Consider the following 19,644-nt stretch of genomic DNA (forward strand, 5'->3'; position numbering starts at 1 on the left):
GTATTCCAGGCTCTATGCATCTCCAGCAACTCCAGGAATTCTATCTCAAATCAATGATGAGATTGCATCTCGACTGTGTGCTGATATATCGCTGCTGCAACTAAAATCAATATTCAATATTTCTTTTTTCGTGACAAAAATTGCTGCTTGCCCGAAGGCGCTTGCATCCTAATCGAGTCGGTCAGGCATTAAACACATGTCGAATTAGTCCCCCCCCCCCTTACTATTTTCAGAAACCACCTCAGGATCAGTATCCGCATTCTTATCGAGAGATCGACTAGCCAAGTAATTGATCAAGAAACCCTTGCAGCAATCGATTATAAATATGCAGGCTCACTGCAACAAAATATCGGTCGCGGATGAAATCGAAATCATCCCTGAAGAATATTTATACAATTTGAAGCTTGAATATGAATTTGGATGACATAGATCAACTCCAGGTTGCTATAAATTCAGCGGATAGAGCTTTCAACAACAGAGCCAGATATTTTGAGAACTTTTAATGAAATATTAGCTGCCTTCCTCGCGTATTAACAGCACTTTGAGATAACCCCAAACCCCAAACCAGCTCCTCGACGAGAAAGTGAGGTCCCATATGCATGAAACCTGGGAAAACCAACAGGTCTATGAACTCGAAAAGTACAAGGAAGAAACCGCATCAGGCGTGCAAGTTTTCCCAACAAGTTAGCAGTATGAAGTCTTACACAGCTTAATTCTCATCCTGCCGAGACAAAGAGGGAAATCTGATTTCCGACAGAATGGGCATATTGGAGCGACGGGTTGAGTACTTTGATGCACTACTGAACAACCAGAACATCGGCGAGTTGGAAGTCCCGCCAACTGAAGACGACGGACAAATACTGCCACCACCAAGCTTAGGAGAAACAGTCCGTGCAATTCATCGGCTAAAAAATCATAAGTCGCCAGGAGCCGATGGAATTACAGTTGAAATGGTTAAATATGGGGGCGACTAAATTAGTCACTTGGTGTAATTAAGTGGTTCATCAACTAATGATCAAGGTGTGGGAGAGCGAATCAATGCCCGACGACTGGGAACGAGGCATTATCTGTCCCATACATAAAAACGGAAGTGTCACACAGAGCAACAATTATAGAGGTATCACGTTGCTGAGAGAGAAATCTCTGCGGCAAGCGATAGGAAAACTGTTAGAATATGGACACCATCTATTCATCGACTTTCAAGCCGCCTATGATAGCTAGCCAGGGTAAAACTGTACACGGCCATGAGAGAATTCGGTATCCCGACGAAATTGATAAGACTGACTAGGTTGACCCTGATCAACCTGAGGCCAGATAAAAGCAGCAGGATCACTCTCGAGACCATTCGACATCAACAACGGTCCATGACAAGACGATGCCCTATCATTCGTCCTCTTTAACCTGGCTCTGGAAAAAGCGGTTTGTGATGCTAAGGTAAATGCGAGGGGTACGGTCCTCTTTAAGTTCACCCAACTACCAACCTATGCTGACGATATCGACATCATGGGAAGAACGACCTGAGACGTACAAACTGCCTTCATCCAGATCGAGCAAGCAGCGCAAGCTCTTGGGCTGCACACCAACGAAGGCAAGACAAAATATACGGTGGCGACGTTAGCACCGAAAACCAACCAATCAACAACATCAAACTGCATTGGTCAAACGGCAAAAATAGAGATAGGAGACTACAACTGGGTCTAGGGTCGAAAATCACAACCGATAAAAGCTGCGACGATGGAATCCGCGCACGGTGGTTGGCAGTCGAGAGAAGAATCCTGCGAAGGATTTTTGGCTGCCTATATGAGGATGGACTATTCCGTAGCCTATATAACGACGAAATCTATGAGTGATACCATGGCCATCAGATTGTGGATAAAATTCGGCTCAATAGGTTACGTTGGGCGGGTCACTTAATCCGTATGGAAGAGGATGATCCAGTCCGGAAAGTCTATAAAGGCAATATTTATAGTAGAAAAAGAAGACCAGGCAGACCCTGCCTGAGATGGAACGATGGCGTAGGTCAGGACGCTAGACAGCTTTGAGAGATATCGAATTGGTGGACCTCGGCGCAAAATCGGGATGTCTGGAGTTCGTTATTAAGGCAGGCCTAGACCGGATACCGGTTGTTGTGCCGTTGATGATGATGATGAGATAAACTAAATGCAGATGTGGGCCCATAACTTGACTGAATACCGATCGAGCTAATAAAAGATGGTGCAACAAAATTTACCAGTTTACGATCTTCGTTGCGAAAACTACAGAGGGATTCCAATATTTTGTGCGGGTAGATAAGAGATTGAGTTGACAACATGAGAATACGAAGTATCAATCGTTTTCAGCGAAATAGACGCTTGAAAAATGCTGAAAATATAAATTTGACATGCATTAATTCAAAAACCTTTCTACTGACCTTAGCCAGTGCAAAGACATACTCATCAGACGCTACCTCACCTCTACCTCCGGATGTTGTTTGTTCCGAATATATTAATTCAAAAACTCGACGTGCGTATAGATTAAATTGGATGAAAACCATCGGTTTCAAACCTTGACTGGTCTAGGTCTAAACAACAACTATTTTTGTTTGAGAATAAAGTGGTCCTTTGAGAAATTTGGTATTCGTACAAGAAAAAGTGTTCTTGCTTTTCAAAATTTGTGTCCGTCATCTACTTGATGGTGGATTCATGACCGGTTTATTCTCAAAGGAAAAACACAATAAATGTTTATTTCTGCAATAGTATTGATCGTGACGTAATTTGCAAAACAAAGACCAAATTTGAAATCCGAACAAAAGCAAAAGTGGCAAAAGCACTGGGAGTTGAGTAGCATTGTGAACTCAGAACTCAACCAAAAATAGATGTACCGACTCCATGGTCTTGAAAATGATACTGGATGGAAGGTGACCTCGATGGACACAATAGTCACGTTGCTGGTAAAATCCACAGAATTGAGGTGAAGATCAAATCGCGATCAATGCTTCGAGTGCAAGAGGTATACCAAATCGTTTCAAAGGTTTTCAGATTGAACAAATTGCCAAGGATACTTCCAGGAGGTTAGGCTTCATAAACACATGAAATACCTTCAGGATTTTAGACAATTCTGTGTTTCTTTTTCTATCAATCAAGATAGTAACTGCAGCAAATAAAGAATCTTAAATTTACCCTAAAATAAATCAAAATTATGATTGACATATTTATTAAATGAAAGAAAACTTTTTAAGATTCCGCTAATTCTTGTGAAAATTTTTCCTTTTTGGTTTATTTAACTATATTTAAACCAAAAACAGAAAAAATTTCCTAAGACATGTTCAATATATATACGAGAATCTTAGAAATTGAGCCCCATATCTGTTTGTTTAAGCTTCCAATGTGAAAATAACATCCCATGCAAAACGAATTTTCGCATGCTGTCTTCCGACATCGTTTTAAATTCATGAACTAATTAAAAAATTTAAAAAATATAAAACTAAGGGTAACATCCGCAATCCTACATTATTTCCCGGATCCAAAAGAAAATATCTACTTTCCGGTAAAACGAAATGTCCTATTTTTTAAAACTTTGAGTACTAAGATTTTCCTATTTTACTATTTTCTTATTACGAGCAATGTCTTGCAACTATTCAATTTGATTTTGCTATTTCATTCGATGGCTAGTGTTGGTTGTATGAGCAGTGTTCGCAATGTTAATTTGGATGATCACTTTTTCATGGTTATAGAAAGGAATTGGGGTGGTAACCACATTTCAAATCAATTAGACTTTCTTTTTATTTTTCGAAGAATGGGTCTTTTCAAAGGGTATTTCATTTGCATATCAATTGTCAAGTGCATAAAATTTAATTGCATTAATTCAAATGTGTGAAACTATAATCATTAAATAATTATAATAAAATATGAAATATGAATATAAGGAAGCTGATATAAAAAATAGAATTAGTAGTTACTTTTTTCTTGGGAAAATTCACTCAAAATCAAATAAAATAATGATGTTACCAATCAATCAAAAACTTGAGGACTGGTAGTTGTTTGTTCGGCATGGAATGAAAGGAACGAAGGGTAATGTTGGAATGAATTCAAATAAAAAAAAACATTATTTGAAAATTAAATGAAAATTTTATTGCTGGAACATTACTTCTTATGGAAAGCTGAAACGAAGATTGATAAGACATTTGTTTTCTAGTAATTCAATTTTACTTACGCCCTACTTGATTTGAAAATAACATGAAATATTTATAATTCAAATTTATATAATTTATCACTATTTATTCTGTTAATGTTTCTTTTTGAATGATTATCGACAAAATATACACAATATAAGAAAATACGAAATCAGAGATAAACTTGCAACTCTACGGACAAAAAATAGATTTAACAACATCAAAACGGATTGAAATTTAAAATATTTGACAAAAAAAATTTAATATTTCAAGTTAATGTTCACATCTACACAAATTAAATATTAGCAAAACGGAATAATTTAAAAATAAAATTTTAAAAATTAACTTACAATTGGATTAGCACAAAGGTGACTTCTGTCTTCATGCAGTTTTTTTTCTTGACTTTGTGTCTGACGTAGTATTTACCCATTTTTTTGTTTCACTTTATTTTTGTAGTTTTTTTTCTTCGATTTTTTTTTTATTACACAACTGTATATTTAAATAATATCCTTAAATAGTTGCTTTAATTACTTTATACGCTTATTTAAAGAGAAAAAAACGATTTTCTTGTTTATTTCGAATAAATAAATATTTAAACCGAAATTTACAAGAATAGAATTATTACGAAATAAATAAAAATCAAAGTATAAAAATTATTGGAAATATTACAAAAAGGAAAAAATAGAAGGAATAAATTGACTAAACGAAGTAAATTAATTGTATAGGTTTATAAAATAATTAGCTTGTTGTTTATAGGAAGAGGGAACTTTTTTCTTTCTTTGTAATTATAATTAATATTTTCATTATTTGTAAATTGTGAGATTATTCACTGCGCCTGCGGATCACATTGCAAAAGCCGAACAATCGACGGATCGCTCTTAGCACCTTCAATAAACTCTTCCAAACTTAATTTTCCATCTTTATTGCGATCCATTTGTCGGAATATTTTATCTGTTCGTTTTTCAGGTGTACTCTCATCTTCGGGCATTTTCATGACCGTTCCCACCATTTTATATATTGCCTGGAAATAAATATTTATAATTAATACTTTCTGATAAAATTTAAAATAATTGAACTTGCTTTGCCTAAAATTATTATATTCAGTTCATCTCCTGATGCTTGATGGAGGAGTATACAGTTACCACTTACCCCCGCGTAAATCACGACCGCAAGACCTCGTTGACGGTTTGCCGAAAAGTGTTTCAGCTGCCTTTTGAATTTCCTGAAAAGTTTCTTTTCTGGGGCGATCCACTCGGTCATCTTGGGATAGTCAATTCCATTGCACGGCGTAGGATGGAGTTGCCCTTCCTTAATATGTGACATATTCACTGCCATGTCCGCTTTCTTATTAACGGGTAACTGACATGTGCGCCAGTCGGAACGAAGTTCTTCGTTCAAATGTGTATCAGGCCAAAATGTCCTGAAGACAAAACACAGACAAGTGTTGACGAGGGGTTGGAGGTTTCAAGTAAACGTGGAGGCCACCTTCTATTACTACTCACCCCTCCGCGCAGAGTTTTCAGAATCGACCCATCCCCTCTCTAAATCAATAAAGAGCAGTTAAAACGGAGATGTGAACTCCGCGCACTGTTCCAAAATTAACTGCAGGGTCTTGATCTCGTCAGTGAAACTAACCTGCCCCCCATCGCTGAAGCCCTCAGGATATTGCTCAATTAACGAAACCTATATAAAGCGTTCTAGCAAAGCGACGATAATTTAAACAAAAATGCGAGACCTTTCCTTTTGCTTTTATCCTTTGTAAATATGCACATTTCGACGAATACTTGTCGCCTTGTCACGGTATCGGAGCTTAAATGCGTACCGTCCGCCCCCACTTGCAGCGGCAATAGAAGCCTTCATTTCCTTACGATTCGCTTCCAAGTCCCAGCAGTCAGACAGATCTCATGACGCCCGTTTAGAACGTGGCTAATAATCGGAAATGGTTAGTAATATTTTCCATTCCCATCTTCTGCCATCCATACACAAAAGATTGAAAATCCAATTACGTATTGCCTGCGGAGTGGGGAGCAAATAACCCCTTCTTTTTCTTCAGTCTTTGCCCCGTTCACAAGCGGGATCGGCTCCTCGTGATCGGTTTCCCCATTTGGCTCTATCGAATGGGTGATCTGGGTGCAATCTCGAGGCTTTTAGGTCCCCATCCAGCGTATCAAGCCACCGTTGTTTCAGACCAATCTTAGCAAGTGAATTGTCGTTAGCACGAATTGCGTGACCATATCATCGAAGGCGCCTCTCTCCCAATTTTTCCACGATCGGTGCAACCCCATAACGATGGCAGATATCCTGATTTCGGATGTGATCAAAACGTGTCACGCCACTAGTCCAACGCAACATCTTCGTCTCCATTACCGCAAGACGCCGTTCATTGTCTTTTATAGTCGACCAACACTCAGAACCATAGAGGGCGAAAGGACGGACGATATTGCGGTAAATTTTAGATTTGACACGGTCATTGATACGTCGATCACAAAGAACACCAGTTGTGGAATGCCACTTCATCTAGGTTGCGTTAATGCGTGAAGCGATTTCATAACGTTAGTTTTCCAATGGCTGATAGCGTTGAGAGCTAACCTCCAGACTAAGGCATCATCGCGGAATTTGGGGGAAAGTAGTTATGGAACTCCGCGAAGGGATCTTTGAGAATATCCACGCCACGCATGCTCTGCGCAGCGTAATACTAAATACGTAATACTAAAAATAATATCCGAGGAGACAGAACTGTCTATTAAGCAATTACAGAGCTTGAGAAATCTTCTGTTGACAATTGACTAGGCCTATCAGGACCAGGTCCGATATTGGTGTCATTTTTGTCAATGAGGAACTCAACTATGAAAGAATAAGGAGAGGAGGCAAGCGCTTGAGAACAGTCGGTACTTAAAAGAGGCGTAAACGAGGAGGAAGCAAGGATGTAAACAGGGAGAAATAAGAACAAAGTAAATCACACATGTGAGGTATTGGCGGTGGAGTACGGAATTGAAACGGCTTGAAATCAATATATGCTGGCCTCGACACTCGTCAGGTACCGCATATGCCCTCTTCAATTATTGATCACATAGCTTCAAGCTTTCTAAACTCCAAATACTGCTCCACAATGATCCGATCCGTGATCGATACAAAAGGATCCAAAACGTTCCTATACGTTCGAGGATTAATTTTGCGATATTAGGAAGGCGCAAAAATATGCCTCCAATGTTCATACCTAGGACGGGTGCCCTTTTTCAGAATCTTAACGATCATACCCTCTTTCGAGTCACTCGAAAAGATCACAAATTCCCCAGAATAAGTAGGAGGAAGTAGCAGCTCTACAGAAACTACAGATTTGCAAGGAGGTCGAAACGCCGACGGTTTTACTCCGCTCAATAGGAAAGATATTTTCGCTTCTATTGGCAGAAGTAGTCCATAACTGCATATTACGATGGCTTGCCATATCATTCACAATAGGTAGAACTTACCAGATGTGATCGAAATCGTGGGATTTTACCGTGATCCTCTGCAGTTGTTGAAAAGAATAGTTCTAACGTTCTTCACAAATCCATCGAAAGTTTAACGATCGCCTGTAAGCGTGTCCTGATATGATATATGGTAGGGACACCGTTGCTATTTGCGATAGCTTTTTCCTGGTAACGCAATGATGGAGTTTCCCTTCTCACCGCGTACAGCATAGTGTATTTCTTCCAGTTTGTCACTTATATGAGCTGCAGGTTGTCACACCCCATCCCGCTCGGTACCATCAACAAGGCTCTCAGCTCCTTACCTTCCACCTCCACCTCCTCTCGGGCGGCTTGTTCATAGTTTGAGTCGTTTACACAATAGAAAGGTTTTTCGCCGCTGAATTATAGTCGGATCCCGGGAACGGCGCATCCTAAATTTGGGGCGTTGAGCAAAATTTAGAACCTTTTTTTGCCTGACCGTCTGGGGCTGGACTTGACGGTCTCCCCGTAGAGTTATTTATCGCTACACCTGCAAATACTGCTGCTTCGCTCGTAAGAAAATTTTGGGAATCTGAGACCTTTCGGAACAATACGCGGAATTTGTACTTTTTATCCATTTCCAGAAAGTTTTCGAAAGCGTGAATAGGAAGTGTATCTGGAGTGCTCTACGTAGGAAGGGCATTCCGGAGAAACTATAATGGCGCAAAATGTCACGTGCTGCACCGAAGTAAAATCTCGGAGGATTTTGAGGTGTAAAGCCGAGTCCGCCGGAGTTGCATCCTATGACCGATATTATTCCACCTTGTTGGCGGTTATGTTCTTCCGGCTGTCCCGACCGGAAGACGTGGAGGAATTCAATGGACGCTGACATCTTTAGCCAGACACCTCGACTATGCTGAAGACATTTGTTTGCTCTCTCATCGGGTCATGGACCTTGGCCAGATGACTCTGGATTTGGAAAGAGACGGAAGTAGAGTCGGTCTGAAGGTAAACACTAACAAAACCAAAGTTCTCAGTCTGATGGGTCATCGCACCTTCCCTATCTGTGTTAATGGACAGAGCATCGGAAGCGTCGGCCAATTTGCTTATCTAGGAAGCATCGTTTCTGCCGACCTAGCACCGAACTAGATGTTGCCCGACGCATTTACGGCGCTAGATCCGCTTTCGTTGCCCTGTCAAAAATATGGAAATGCAGTTATCTCAACATTAAAATCATGGTGAGGCAGCGTCTGATGAGTTGCCTCTGCCCTGGAAGAAACCGTCAGTCAACTTTTCTGCTTTATTAAAATCAAGTTGAGATTGTTCGGTGCTAGTGCTCTTTCAATGTTGCTATATGGGAGTAGCAGATGGAAAGTCAGCTAAACTGTTACTCAAAATTTCCAAGCTTTCGTCAATACCTGTCAGCGTACTCTGCTGGCATCACACTATCGCAAACGAACATCTTGGTCAGCGCACAGGCTTGGCACTCGTATGCGAAATGATAGGAAGACGGAAGTGGCATTAGGTAGGTCACACATTAAGGAGGGGCGACAATTGCACTGCCGACTAGGTCATGCAGTAGAATTCACTCTCCCAAGATGGCCGACGAATGCGACGCCTCAAGAGCACTTGACGCCGAAGGGTAGGGTAGGATAGTAGGGGCGAAGTTTAGACTAGACTGCCATTGTGTCCTAAAATGCTATCGAAAGCTAATAGCCATTAACTCATCTCCGAATGAATTTATCTATCTAACCTAAGCGATTTATATCTATTGATTTCAAATTGGCATTCCAAGTTTTTATTCATGAACCACGTGCATTTATGGAAAATTCCTGAGTCGATAACACCTGATAATGGGATATTGCATGTATCTAATACTTGTAAGTCACCTTTTTCCAAACAAATACATAGGGGACAAGTAAACTGTCTTTAATAGAGGACTTCACGTGCATAAATCAGTCTTAATCCGAATGGTTAAGTTAGTGAGGACGTTCAGTAAAACGTATTTCGTTAGAGACACCTTCTACTGAAGGACACAGTACTGTGGGAAAAGGAGTAAATTTTTCGATCATCATGTACCGACATAACTAGATCAAACCCTTGCTGCCTGAAGATATAACTAAATCAGGTCTTCAGTTGCCTTTTTCCGTTGAATGTCGAAAATATATCCCCGTTGTTTTAGTCGATCGTCCGTTTCGGCAATATCTATACTTCCATGTTCCCACTACGAACTCCCTTCTTCTTGCAAATATATAGTTACTCCTACCCTCCTTTGCAAAATTTGTCGTTAGTACTTCGATTTTTTTGAACTTAGATATAAATCTTGACAAATCTTCCAGATGTTTTTAAAATCCTCCTGCCGTTTGCATAAAATTTGCAAATATATGGTTAGAATTAAAATATTCGTACTTACCGTTACAATTTCTAACATTTCTTGACGTGAAATATACCCGTTACCATCTAGATCATACATGGAAAAGGCCCATTTCAGTTTTTGTTCCAATTTGCCTCGTGAAGTCACGCTCAGAGCGCAAAGGAACTCCCGAAAATCAATAGTTCCGTCTCCATTCGCATCGAACGTTCTAAAAACATGTTCTGCAAACTAGAAAAAAAATGAATTTTTTAATAAATATCAACGGCATCAAAATGGCTGAGTGGCTTAAAAATACGCCATCAACCGACATTTACGTCACTAAAGATAATTAAAATGATAAAGTTTGTTATAGTGTGGCCAGATGCAGGCGAGCGCCTAGTAACGTTTTCACAGGACGCCAACTACTTGAGAAATGTAACTTTTATAGGGCCATAACTGAAGCACTCGCTCATACACTTTTCCGTGCACCCTGAACAGGACCAATATTTTGCCGTGCTTCCTTGGATATATTTAGAGAAGTTATTGTCGCCCAACCGAGTATTTTTATGGTTCGTGAGAAAGTATGTTAATGGCATCATAATGTGCATCGAATAAGCACGAAATGTTCGTATGTCCTTAAGCACAAAAAGGATCTTTACGAAACCCTTTTCGTGTGAAACTCATTGTCCTTACGAGCGTGACAAAGTGTGTGGTTGTACAGAGCAATTGAATTTCCATGCACTTATTTTATCCTTTGTGGAAATGGAATGAAGTAACATTTCCAGCGGAGAAGTGTGGAAGCAACTGTTCCATATTTTTCACTTTGTTTTGTGTTCATACTTCCAGCCACAGTCACTGAACGAATCCACAGAACAATTATAATCATTAAAATCAATACGGGGAGTCTACAAAGGAATAAATGACAAATACGCTTCAAAGGAGTTTTATACGAATATAGGACGAATTGGAATTTTTTGTTGGCTCTACTTATATTTTGTGGGAAGAGTAGAAGTGGAGCTGCATTTAATTTAGGGATGAACATAAACGTCCTAAACATGGCCTGAAGTATGACCTAAAAAATCGAATACGAATAGCTAACTATGTAGTCCAAGCGGGAGTGGCACGGCAAAGCTTACCACCGAAGAAGTGAAGACCTGCATAGATGTAGTTAATGATTGGTGTCATCCACTCAACATTGACACGTAAGGCTAGTAGCACGGATAGCGAATTCTGCTGAGAGAAAAAGGATCGGTTTTTTTAACCAACAAAATCAATGTCCAAAATTGTGTCGTGAAAAAAAGGTTTTTAACACCCAAGATTTGAGTCCCAGCCCCATAGCGCCAAACGGGCAAAGTTGGTGTATGGCAATGACTCGTTTATTTCCGAATCAAGTCCCAGTTGGTAGCCTCGGCTCTAAACACAAACTCTGGTGCTCTGAGGTGGCGGGGAGGAAGACGGGGCGGCAACCCTGCCGGCTGAACCAAAACCAAGTGGCCGAGGAGAACCTCCACGTGGTGGCACCGGGAAACGCTGTATCGCATTGGCTTGCCGGCCGTGATGCAGTAGGCGGATGCTCCAAGGCTTAATAAGGGCGATCAGACCCGAGTCTGCACGGGGATACAGCTCGGTTGTTTGCGGTTGGCCCCCTAGTGGGAGCTTCATGGGGGCTGTTGGTGATGCTCAAGCGAGAAGAGACCTTCGTGCCTCGGCGTGGTGTTGCGTTTCAACACGGGTGCCGTACTCCTTAGTTCGCTAGAGATTTAAGTAGGTCTTGCATCCACCAGTATGAATGCTAAGCCATGTACTTGCATAAACTGGTACCGTTGTTGCTTGTCACAGCGGGGCTCTGATTGTGGTCCCAAAATCAATCCGTGTCTAAAGAAGACAGTAGGATTAAGTCTCCACGACAGGTACCTACGTTAAAACTCCAAGGACTTAACTGAACACAAACTCTCATAAGGATTTGTTTCGGACCGAGCATGATCTCTCCGCTTGCAAAGACAATTACGGCTTCATTTAAGGCAAATGGAGCTGGGACCCATAAGTCAATGACAACAATAATATTAACAACAACAGGAACAGAAATTACAACGATAAGATCGGTAATACCAGAAATTATTTGAAGGAGCCACGTTCACCGCTTTTGCCTACTATAAATCTCATTACAAGATGCGCAAAGCTACGAAGGTAACCTGCAAAAAAAAAGGTCTACTGGGCCTCGTGAAACAATAGAGACCCCATCGAGCTGGAGGTTAAAAAAAAGGAGCTACGAGAAAAAAATGACAAGCTTCGACCTGCGTGACACTCTCTTATGGGGAAGACTTTAACGAACTCACCAACCAGGCGAAAACCAACTTCACCTCATCAGGGAGGACACAAGAAGAAAGGCTACTCGAAAAGAGCGAGATGGTCTAACGGAAAATAAAGGCTGCTAACATCCTCCGTCGAAACATCTCTATGGATGTCAAAAATGGCAAAATAGACATCAAGGAACTCCCGGACCTTTTTACACACTCTTGCAAACAAAACTCTTGCAAGACCGCTGGAATGGAGCTGAGGGAAAAGCAAGTCAGTATTCTCAGCCCGCCAGATGCGAAACAGACAATTACAATTAGATCTGTGACAAGGACGTAGCAAGCAGAACTCCGCGATGTGGTAACCAAACGGACTAAACAGCGTCCAAAAATGGCAACAACCCTTTACTGTAGCAAAATCGAGGTCAAAATTTAACGACAACATCATGGGGAAGGGGTAAGCCACGGTCAGAGGCCCTCTCATCAAGCGAAGGGAGATCTTTCGCGGAAGTTCTTCGTGAAGTCCTTAGCAACGCCAACCAGAAAATACTTTAGTATATGTTAAACCTATCCGGCGGACTCGAATCGGGGTATATTTGTCGAACTTAGGTCGAACACTGTCAGGGAGAATACGTTCTACGAGACTGTTTAAAACATTCTAGGCACAATAACAGTATTTGGACTTTGTCGTCAACAAAGAAGAAGCGATAAGCGATAAAACAAGGTTACTCAGATGTAGGCGACCTTAAGATGGGAGTTACATCTGTCAGAGGATGAAAATTGGTCATTGCCACCGTTCCTGAGAAGACAACGAGTCGACTTATTCATTGCAGGAAAATAAAGGTCGGGTGGATAATTTGTAAGATAAGGTGAAGAGTAGCTCTTCTGCAGGAGTTTGCAAAGGTTAAGCCAGAAGCACTTTGTATAACAAATCCCGCGAATCCGGGCAAAAAGTAAAGACTTGAGCGCCACCGTGTGTAAAAGAGAGATATAGTTTATGTTTCCGGTTCCGAGCGGTGGCAGACCTTCAAAGGAGAGATGAAAGAAAGGAAGAGTCCAGCACCACATCCACATGCTTAAAATTTTGAAGATAGGTGCCAGGCAGGGCTTATTATGCTTAATATCGGTAGCACTCCGATAATCCGACACCCTCGTCGCAAACAACAAATAACTACCAGACAGGACATCGGGGAAATTAATATTGAGAAATTTTCCAAAGCCTTCTCAAAAAGAGTAAAAGATGCACAAGACCGGGATAGAAAAACTGCGACTGAGTCGCAAGTGGACTCAATAATGAGCCTTGATTGCGAAGCAGCGGCGCCTAAAAGAGGAATCCATCATGGGAAGCCACCTATTTACCGGCGGACAGCTGACATTGCAAGGCCACGTGGCGGATTGAACAGTGCGAAGGAGACCAAGATGAGGTAATTTCTAGATCCACAGATTTCAAGAGCAAAAAAAAAGAACTGCGCCGCGACATTCACAGGGACAGGGGGGGTCCTCGAGTAAAACCTCGTTGCTCATCGATCATCCTATCCCTTGGAAGCAGAGAAGGTGGGAAAAATTGAGCAAGCACATTTTTCTGTCAACCCTATCCCAGCTGACACTGTCGATAAGAGGAAGAATACTGAAGAGTGGCCACTATCCATAAAGAGCAAAAAAGTGCCGGGACTAGATGGTATTCCCAGCGAAGTACTAAAATTTGTATTTGAGTACCAGCCGGACTTTTTTTCCTCCCACTGGAAAATTGTGAGGCTCGTGTTGATAGGCAAAGGCAAAGGCGATGCCAAGCCGTTGTTCCTCTCAGCATGATATGCACAGCGGGGAAACTGCTTGGGAAGCTCATATAAACAAGATTGACTAACGCAATACGTGCTTCGGGAGACTTCTCATCATCTCATCGTTGAGTCACACAGTCGCCATTGTCAAGAAGTGGTGCTCATTATGACGCTAGATATAAAAAACTCCTTTATCGCTTTAAGTTGATGCGACATTTTCAAAGCGCTAACAAATTATTCCCAAATTATTATTAGTCGAGATAACATTCTGGGAATATTGAGGGATTATTTAAAGGACCGCACCCTGCTCTATGAGACCCGGGAGGGACACCGTAGAATGAGGGCCCCTTCCGGGAGCGGCGCAGAGATCAATCCTTGGTCGGGAACTTTGGAATGCCTAATACGATAATCTGCTATGATTTGAGATGCCTGATGAAGCGCAGCTGGTTGGATATGCGGATAATGATGCGAGACTGATCACGTGACACGCAGCCGAACATGCTTTGAAGCGGTCGTCTTGACCAAGGAGAGGATTCCGACAATCCTTTTTATTCAAGTCAAGGTGAAATCATGGTATTGCCCGGCGGTTAAATATTCCGGTATCATGATAGACACCAAGATGAGCTTCTTTGAGCAGATTCGCAGGGCAGCAGGCAAGCTCATAACAGTTTGAGTGGGCCTGGTGAAAAAAAGCAGGAAGGAGACGTTGATTTCATATAAACATGTATTTAGATTTTCAGAAATTGGCGCGATACCTACGTATCAACTAAAGGCCATTTGAGTAGATGGCGTGTGCCAGATGGAAATTTCCAAAAACATTACTCCCCCTCCATTGTCCAGCCTGGCTAGCTCTGAGGCTTGGAAGCGCGTGTCTATGAGGTACTCAGTCGAGCTACAAACCTGAGAAACACCCCCTGCATGGCCAAACCAACGTCAACAGCTGGAAGTTCTTTCGTAGCGAAAAACTGCATATGGAGAAAGATGAAGGCGAACCTTGCGTCTAAAAACTAGACAAACTCTGCCAACTACTTCTCCGGGGTGGAGACTGGGTAGGAAATAGGAGGTATGGCAAACTACGAGTATGCCTCAGATGCGTAGACCAGGACACCAAACAGTTTTTAGAATTATCAAATCAGTTGATCTTGGTGCAAAACCGGAATGTCTTGAGTTCCGCACTAAGGCAGACCTAGACCAGATACCGGCCGTTGCCCCATTGCTGGTGATGAAAAGAAAATCGCTGCTATGCGTAATAAAAATTTCATTCCGGATAATTTTAATCCGTGGGACATCGAATGGGAAAACAGAGAGAATGACGCGAAAAGCCGAAGTTCATTAGACACTTTCACGTGTTTGGATATAGTTCTGGCCAACGAAAGAAATGTAAGCACCCTTCGTATATCTCACCTTTGTCAGATCTGAACTGCTGCGTCGTATATCCTGGCACGATAGCCAGGACTGCAACCGATGAGAAAGAAATCAGGCTGGTTTACAAAAGCTTGATATGAGTAAGACTTCGTAGAGGTGTAGCTAAGTGAACATAATAAAGAAGGCGTCTATACAGAAAGAGCTATTCAAGTGAATGCATCGTCAAACATATGACACTTCTACGCTTTGGAGGTGCGCATTCCTTAATGGAAAACGGAATTATTAGTAGACTAGTGAAAAGGCTTCGATCAGCCTGGCAGAGAGTGGCAGGTGGAACTCATCAGGGCCAAAGCAGCATATCTATAAGGAAGGGCGCAAAAATCTAAAGCTGGCTATCTAGTGGAGCAAAATGGAATGTTTTAAAGAGCCCTGTTCGGAGTTGGATGCGAAAACCTGTGGGGGAGCGCCTATCAAATCGTGATAGGACGATTCAAAGCTCATTCCACAGATTATTTACCTTGTTTTCTTATTGAGAATCATCCATGGGTTATCCAAGGCGTAACGCAGTATCAGAGATGAGCTGTTGCAGATTTGTTGTAAGATCGGAAACAATAAAGCCGCGGGTCTAGATGGCGTACAGAATAAAGCGCATAAGCTCGCCGTGAAATCCAAACTTGACAGGCTCGCTAAGTAGTTCGAAGTGTGCATGTTTGAGAGTATATTTCCTGCGCCACATGGAAGCGGCAGACCTTGAGGTGTGCAATCCTCCTTTAGACCCAATTATATTCCGGTCACTATGGGGAAAATGCTAGAGCGGGTAACCTACAATAGATTCTCCCGGCTGTTGGGAACCAAGAAGGCCTTTTAAATCGACAGTGCGGTATCCGTAAAGCCAGATCAACCATTGAGACCACCAAATTCGTTACTGAATTGGTAGAAAACACGAGTCATGGAAAGGGTAGTACAAGCAACTACTGCGTAGTAGTGACCCTCAACATAACAATTCGGCCAGTTGCAGCTTAATACGAAAACTCTTAGCAGAATGACTTTGATATGATACCAATGGTGGACCCGAGGAGTATGTTAACTCTGTGGGTATCCCGCCTCAATTTCGGAAGAGGATTCGTTGATTGTAGTCGTAACCCATCTGGAAGACATTGAGTTATACTCATCCAAAACAATCAATGCTATTAAGGTTTGGTTCGAGAGCATACAGACTGAGTGTCGTCTATAGTAGGACAGACCTAAGGGTGTGTTTTGCCAAAACGATCTCAAAAGAGGCACCATTCGTCTCAGGAATAATGTCGATTGACATCTTGGCAGATGAATTGGCGATATATACAACCACCCGAAGGGGAGAGATCTTTAAATAGGTGGCAAGTGGTTGGAAACACTTTGGAAACATGGCTGATCCGTATCGTGAAGATTAATTATCACTTAGTTTCTCGCGCAACATGGAGAATACCACAAGTCCCTGCAAAAGTTTCAACTGGACACCTCGCTCGATTTCGAATTGCGATGGGATTTCATAGGGGCCAGGGCACGTATCCTTCCCTTGTCGAAGATTCATGAAAGAAACAAGAAAGCTAGAGGAAACTCTAACAGAGCTGGTGGTAGTCTAACATGTCAGGAGGATTGAAAATCAAGCAACTCCATGATCGGACGAAACTGCGAAAACCAGCGGAGACTAGGAAAGCGACAAAATCCTACACAATGGTAATTGAAGTTTCCCACCTCCTCAAAAAAAAAAAGAAACATAAAGGTGGCGACCTCAGTGCTAGCGTATTGTTCTACCTTTGAAAATGGCAACCTAAAATCCCCCTGAGGGTTGTGTTGATGGAAGGGTAGGGAAAAACGTTTGTATACCATCAAAACCCAGATCCCAGGACATAATGATGTAGTAGGCATGATCCACTGAAATGGAGTTAAGCAATCGCAGCTTGCAAATAAGTATAATGTAAGGTGAGAGGAGGAGAGAGTAGAGAGGAGAGGGAAGAAAGGAAGGAAGAGAGAAGAGAGAGGAGGGAGGAGGGAGGAGAGAGGAGAGAGGAGAGAGGAGAGAGGAGAGAGGAGAGAGGAGAGAGGAGAGAGGAGATAGGAGAGAGGAGAGAGAGGAGAGAGAGGAGAGAGGAGAGGGGAGAGAGGAGAGAGGAGAGTGGAGAGAGGAGAGAGGAGAGAGGAGAGAGGAGAGAGGAGAGAGGAGAGAGGAGAGAGGAGAGAGGAGAGAGGAGAGAGGAGAGAGGAGAGAGGAGAGAGGAGAGAGGAGAGAGGAGAGAGGAGAGAGGAGAGAGGAGAGAGGAGAGAGGAGAGAGGAGAGAGGAGAGAGGAGAGAGGAGAGAGGAGAGAGGAGAGAGGAGAGAGGAGAGAGGAGAGAGGAGAGAGGAGAGAGGAGAGAAGAGAGAGGAGAGAGAAGAGAGGAGAGAGAAGAGAGGAAAGAGGAGAGGAGAGAGTTGGTCAGATCTAAAAAAAACTGTTAATTCCAGATCTTTTGTCGAATTCACGAAAGTTGCCAGATCTATATCGGGTAAGTTTATCGTCATGTCATATCAAGTCGGGAAAATTGAAGAAAATGGAAAAATATTTTACAAAAATGTAAATGCTGATATTTCCTTAAAATATTGAGATTTCAGCGGAGGGTAAAATAGGTTAAATTTGGGTAAATTGATGGAAAATTGGAAATTTGAGATTTTGAAAAACTTTAAACACCGGCCCTCACCGCCAATTGACATAGGCATCCGTCGCCCCTTCATTCTGCGTGGAGGGATCAACCCAGTCCAGAGGATCTTTTCTCTGGGCCCGTGGCATCGTCAGTCAGCGTAGTAGGCCACAGAGTTAAACTCAAAAGAGTTCGAGTGACCTAGCGAAAGAATCGGAAGAGGAAGAAGACATTGACTTCGTACAAATGAATATTTAGGTTTCAGATGCTGGTTTTTTCGAGTAACATGTGAGGGACTGAAGTGTCCAAAAGGATTCCCCCTTCCAGGCCTGGCTAGACATCACCTACGTGTTCGCCATGAAATTAAGGAGCCCTTCTGCTGCTTTGAGGGCCAGTATATTTTGAACAACAAATTGAAATACGTTGAAATATAAGCGCGCAAAAAAAAATGTAATTGTTCATTAATTAAAGTGAGAATGAAAGTTGTGTGGAAGATGAACGAGTTTTTGTTAGTGTGTCATACAATCAAATGAGAAGAACGCCTCGAGGAACAACAACAACAATCTGACTAGATTTGGACTACTTGGGGTATTACGAAACTGAAAGTTCTGGAAATTCGATAATTATTCCAGGTTTAGTAATCTCGAAATGTTAAGTAACAGTAGTAACCGGCTTGGTAGGTATAAATTTAATGCAAAAGTAATTCTTAACTTTCAATATAAGAATACAATATTGACTACTCACTTTACTAGCATCACCATAAGGAAAGAAATTTCCATAAATTTTCTTAAATTCTTCTACGGACAAATGACCACTGGGACAATCCTTGAGGAAGCCTTTGTACCATTCTTGAATTTCAGCATCTAAAACGAGAGATCAAGATTTGAGCCCAGAAACGCAAGATAGGTTTTGCAATAAGTTTTACCTGTGAATTCTGTATTTTGTTTCAAATCCTCGAGAACCTCGGGTTTAAGTTTGCTATTCTGTTTGCCCATTTTTTTATAAAGTATTAATTTATGACTTTATTAGAAAAGTTAATTAGCAAATTTAAATCTAAGTTACTTAAGTGTAGTTTGTATGAACGGATTATTTCAATTTATTGCAAATTGTTTGTTTTCGGTAATTTATTTTAATCCTAACAACCACCGGTTTCGATTAGTTGGAAAAAAACATATATCGACAACGATAACAGTGAACAAGCTATTCCCTTTCAGTGCTGCACAACCTTTTCAGGTGGCGCGCACAAAAGTATCTACTTGTGATGATTGTCACTATCTTTTATGCGTTGCAATTTTATCTGCACCAATTTAACGAGGAAATTAATAAAGAATTGATTTTTATCTAAATTCTAATAGCACTGGATATTTGATAGACGCTTTATATTTTGGTTTTTTCGATGGCACATGAGTAAGTGTCTGTAAAATAAATGTGTGATTTTCGTCCGTTTTGTCTACACGGTCTGCAGCCGGGCTAGCTTGTTGGTAACTTTGGGAAGTCAGCACCTTTCTGTGGATTAAAAAGATAAAATTATTTTATGTTTTGATAGGATTGTCTTAAATAAACAAATATTTTCCCATTCACACAAAAAAACGTCATTTTCATAGATTTCAGTTTGTATCT

At 41.5% G+C, this 19,644-nt stretch overlaps 1 protein-coding gene across 2 annotated transcripts; it reads right to left on the reverse strand.

Annotated features, from left to right (window-relative positions):
- Window positions 1-4,086: 4,086 nt before the first annotated feature.
- Window positions 4,087-19,551, reverse strand: LOC119647916 (neurocalcin homolog). 2 transcript variants are annotated; one of them, XR_005248965.1, is made up of 5 exons: window positions 18,950-19,551; window positions 18,769-18,887; window positions 9,992-10,180; window positions 4,501-5,171; window positions 4,087-4,138 (listed from the first exon to the last, which is right to left on the reverse strand). XR_005248965.1 is itself a non-coding variant. In XM_038049239.1 (4 exons), the coding sequence occupies exons 1-4, from the start codon at window positions 19,017-19,019 to the stop codon at window positions 4,977-4,979; spliced, it is 573 nt and encodes a 190-aa protein (XP_037905167.1). In that variant the 5' UTR covers window positions 19,020-19,551; the 3' UTR covers window positions 4,087-4,976. The 2 variants fall into 2 exon arrangements, 1 of the variants encoding a protein (XP_037905167.1); XM_038049239.1 differs by having other exon boundaries at window positions 4,087-5,171.
- Between the last annotated feature and the right edge of the window lie 93 nt (window positions 19,552-19,644).

The sequence above is a fragment of the Hermetia illucens genome, chromosome 2 (assembly GCF_905115235.1).
Source record: "Hermetia illucens chromosome 2, iHerIll2.2.curated.20191125, whole genome shotgun sequence".
Lineage (NCBI taxonomy): Eukaryota > Metazoa > Arthropoda > Insecta > Diptera > Stratiomyidae > Hermetia > Hermetia illucens.

Bases quoted from the DNA above. Each gene is read 5' to 3' on its own strand.
- LOC119647916 (XM_038049239.1), bottom strand. From the start codon at position 19,019: ATGGGCAAACAGAATAGCAAACTTAAACCCGAGGTTCTCGAGGATTTG. The intron at 18,888-18,949 runs GTAAAACTTATT...CTCTCGTTTTAG, and splicing joins ACAAAATACAGAATTCACAG to ATGCTGAAATTCAAGAATGG. The intron at 10,181-18,768 runs GTGAGTAGTCAA...TTTTTTTTCTAG, and splicing joins CTTATGGTGATGCTAGTAAA to TTTGCAGAACATGTTTTTAG.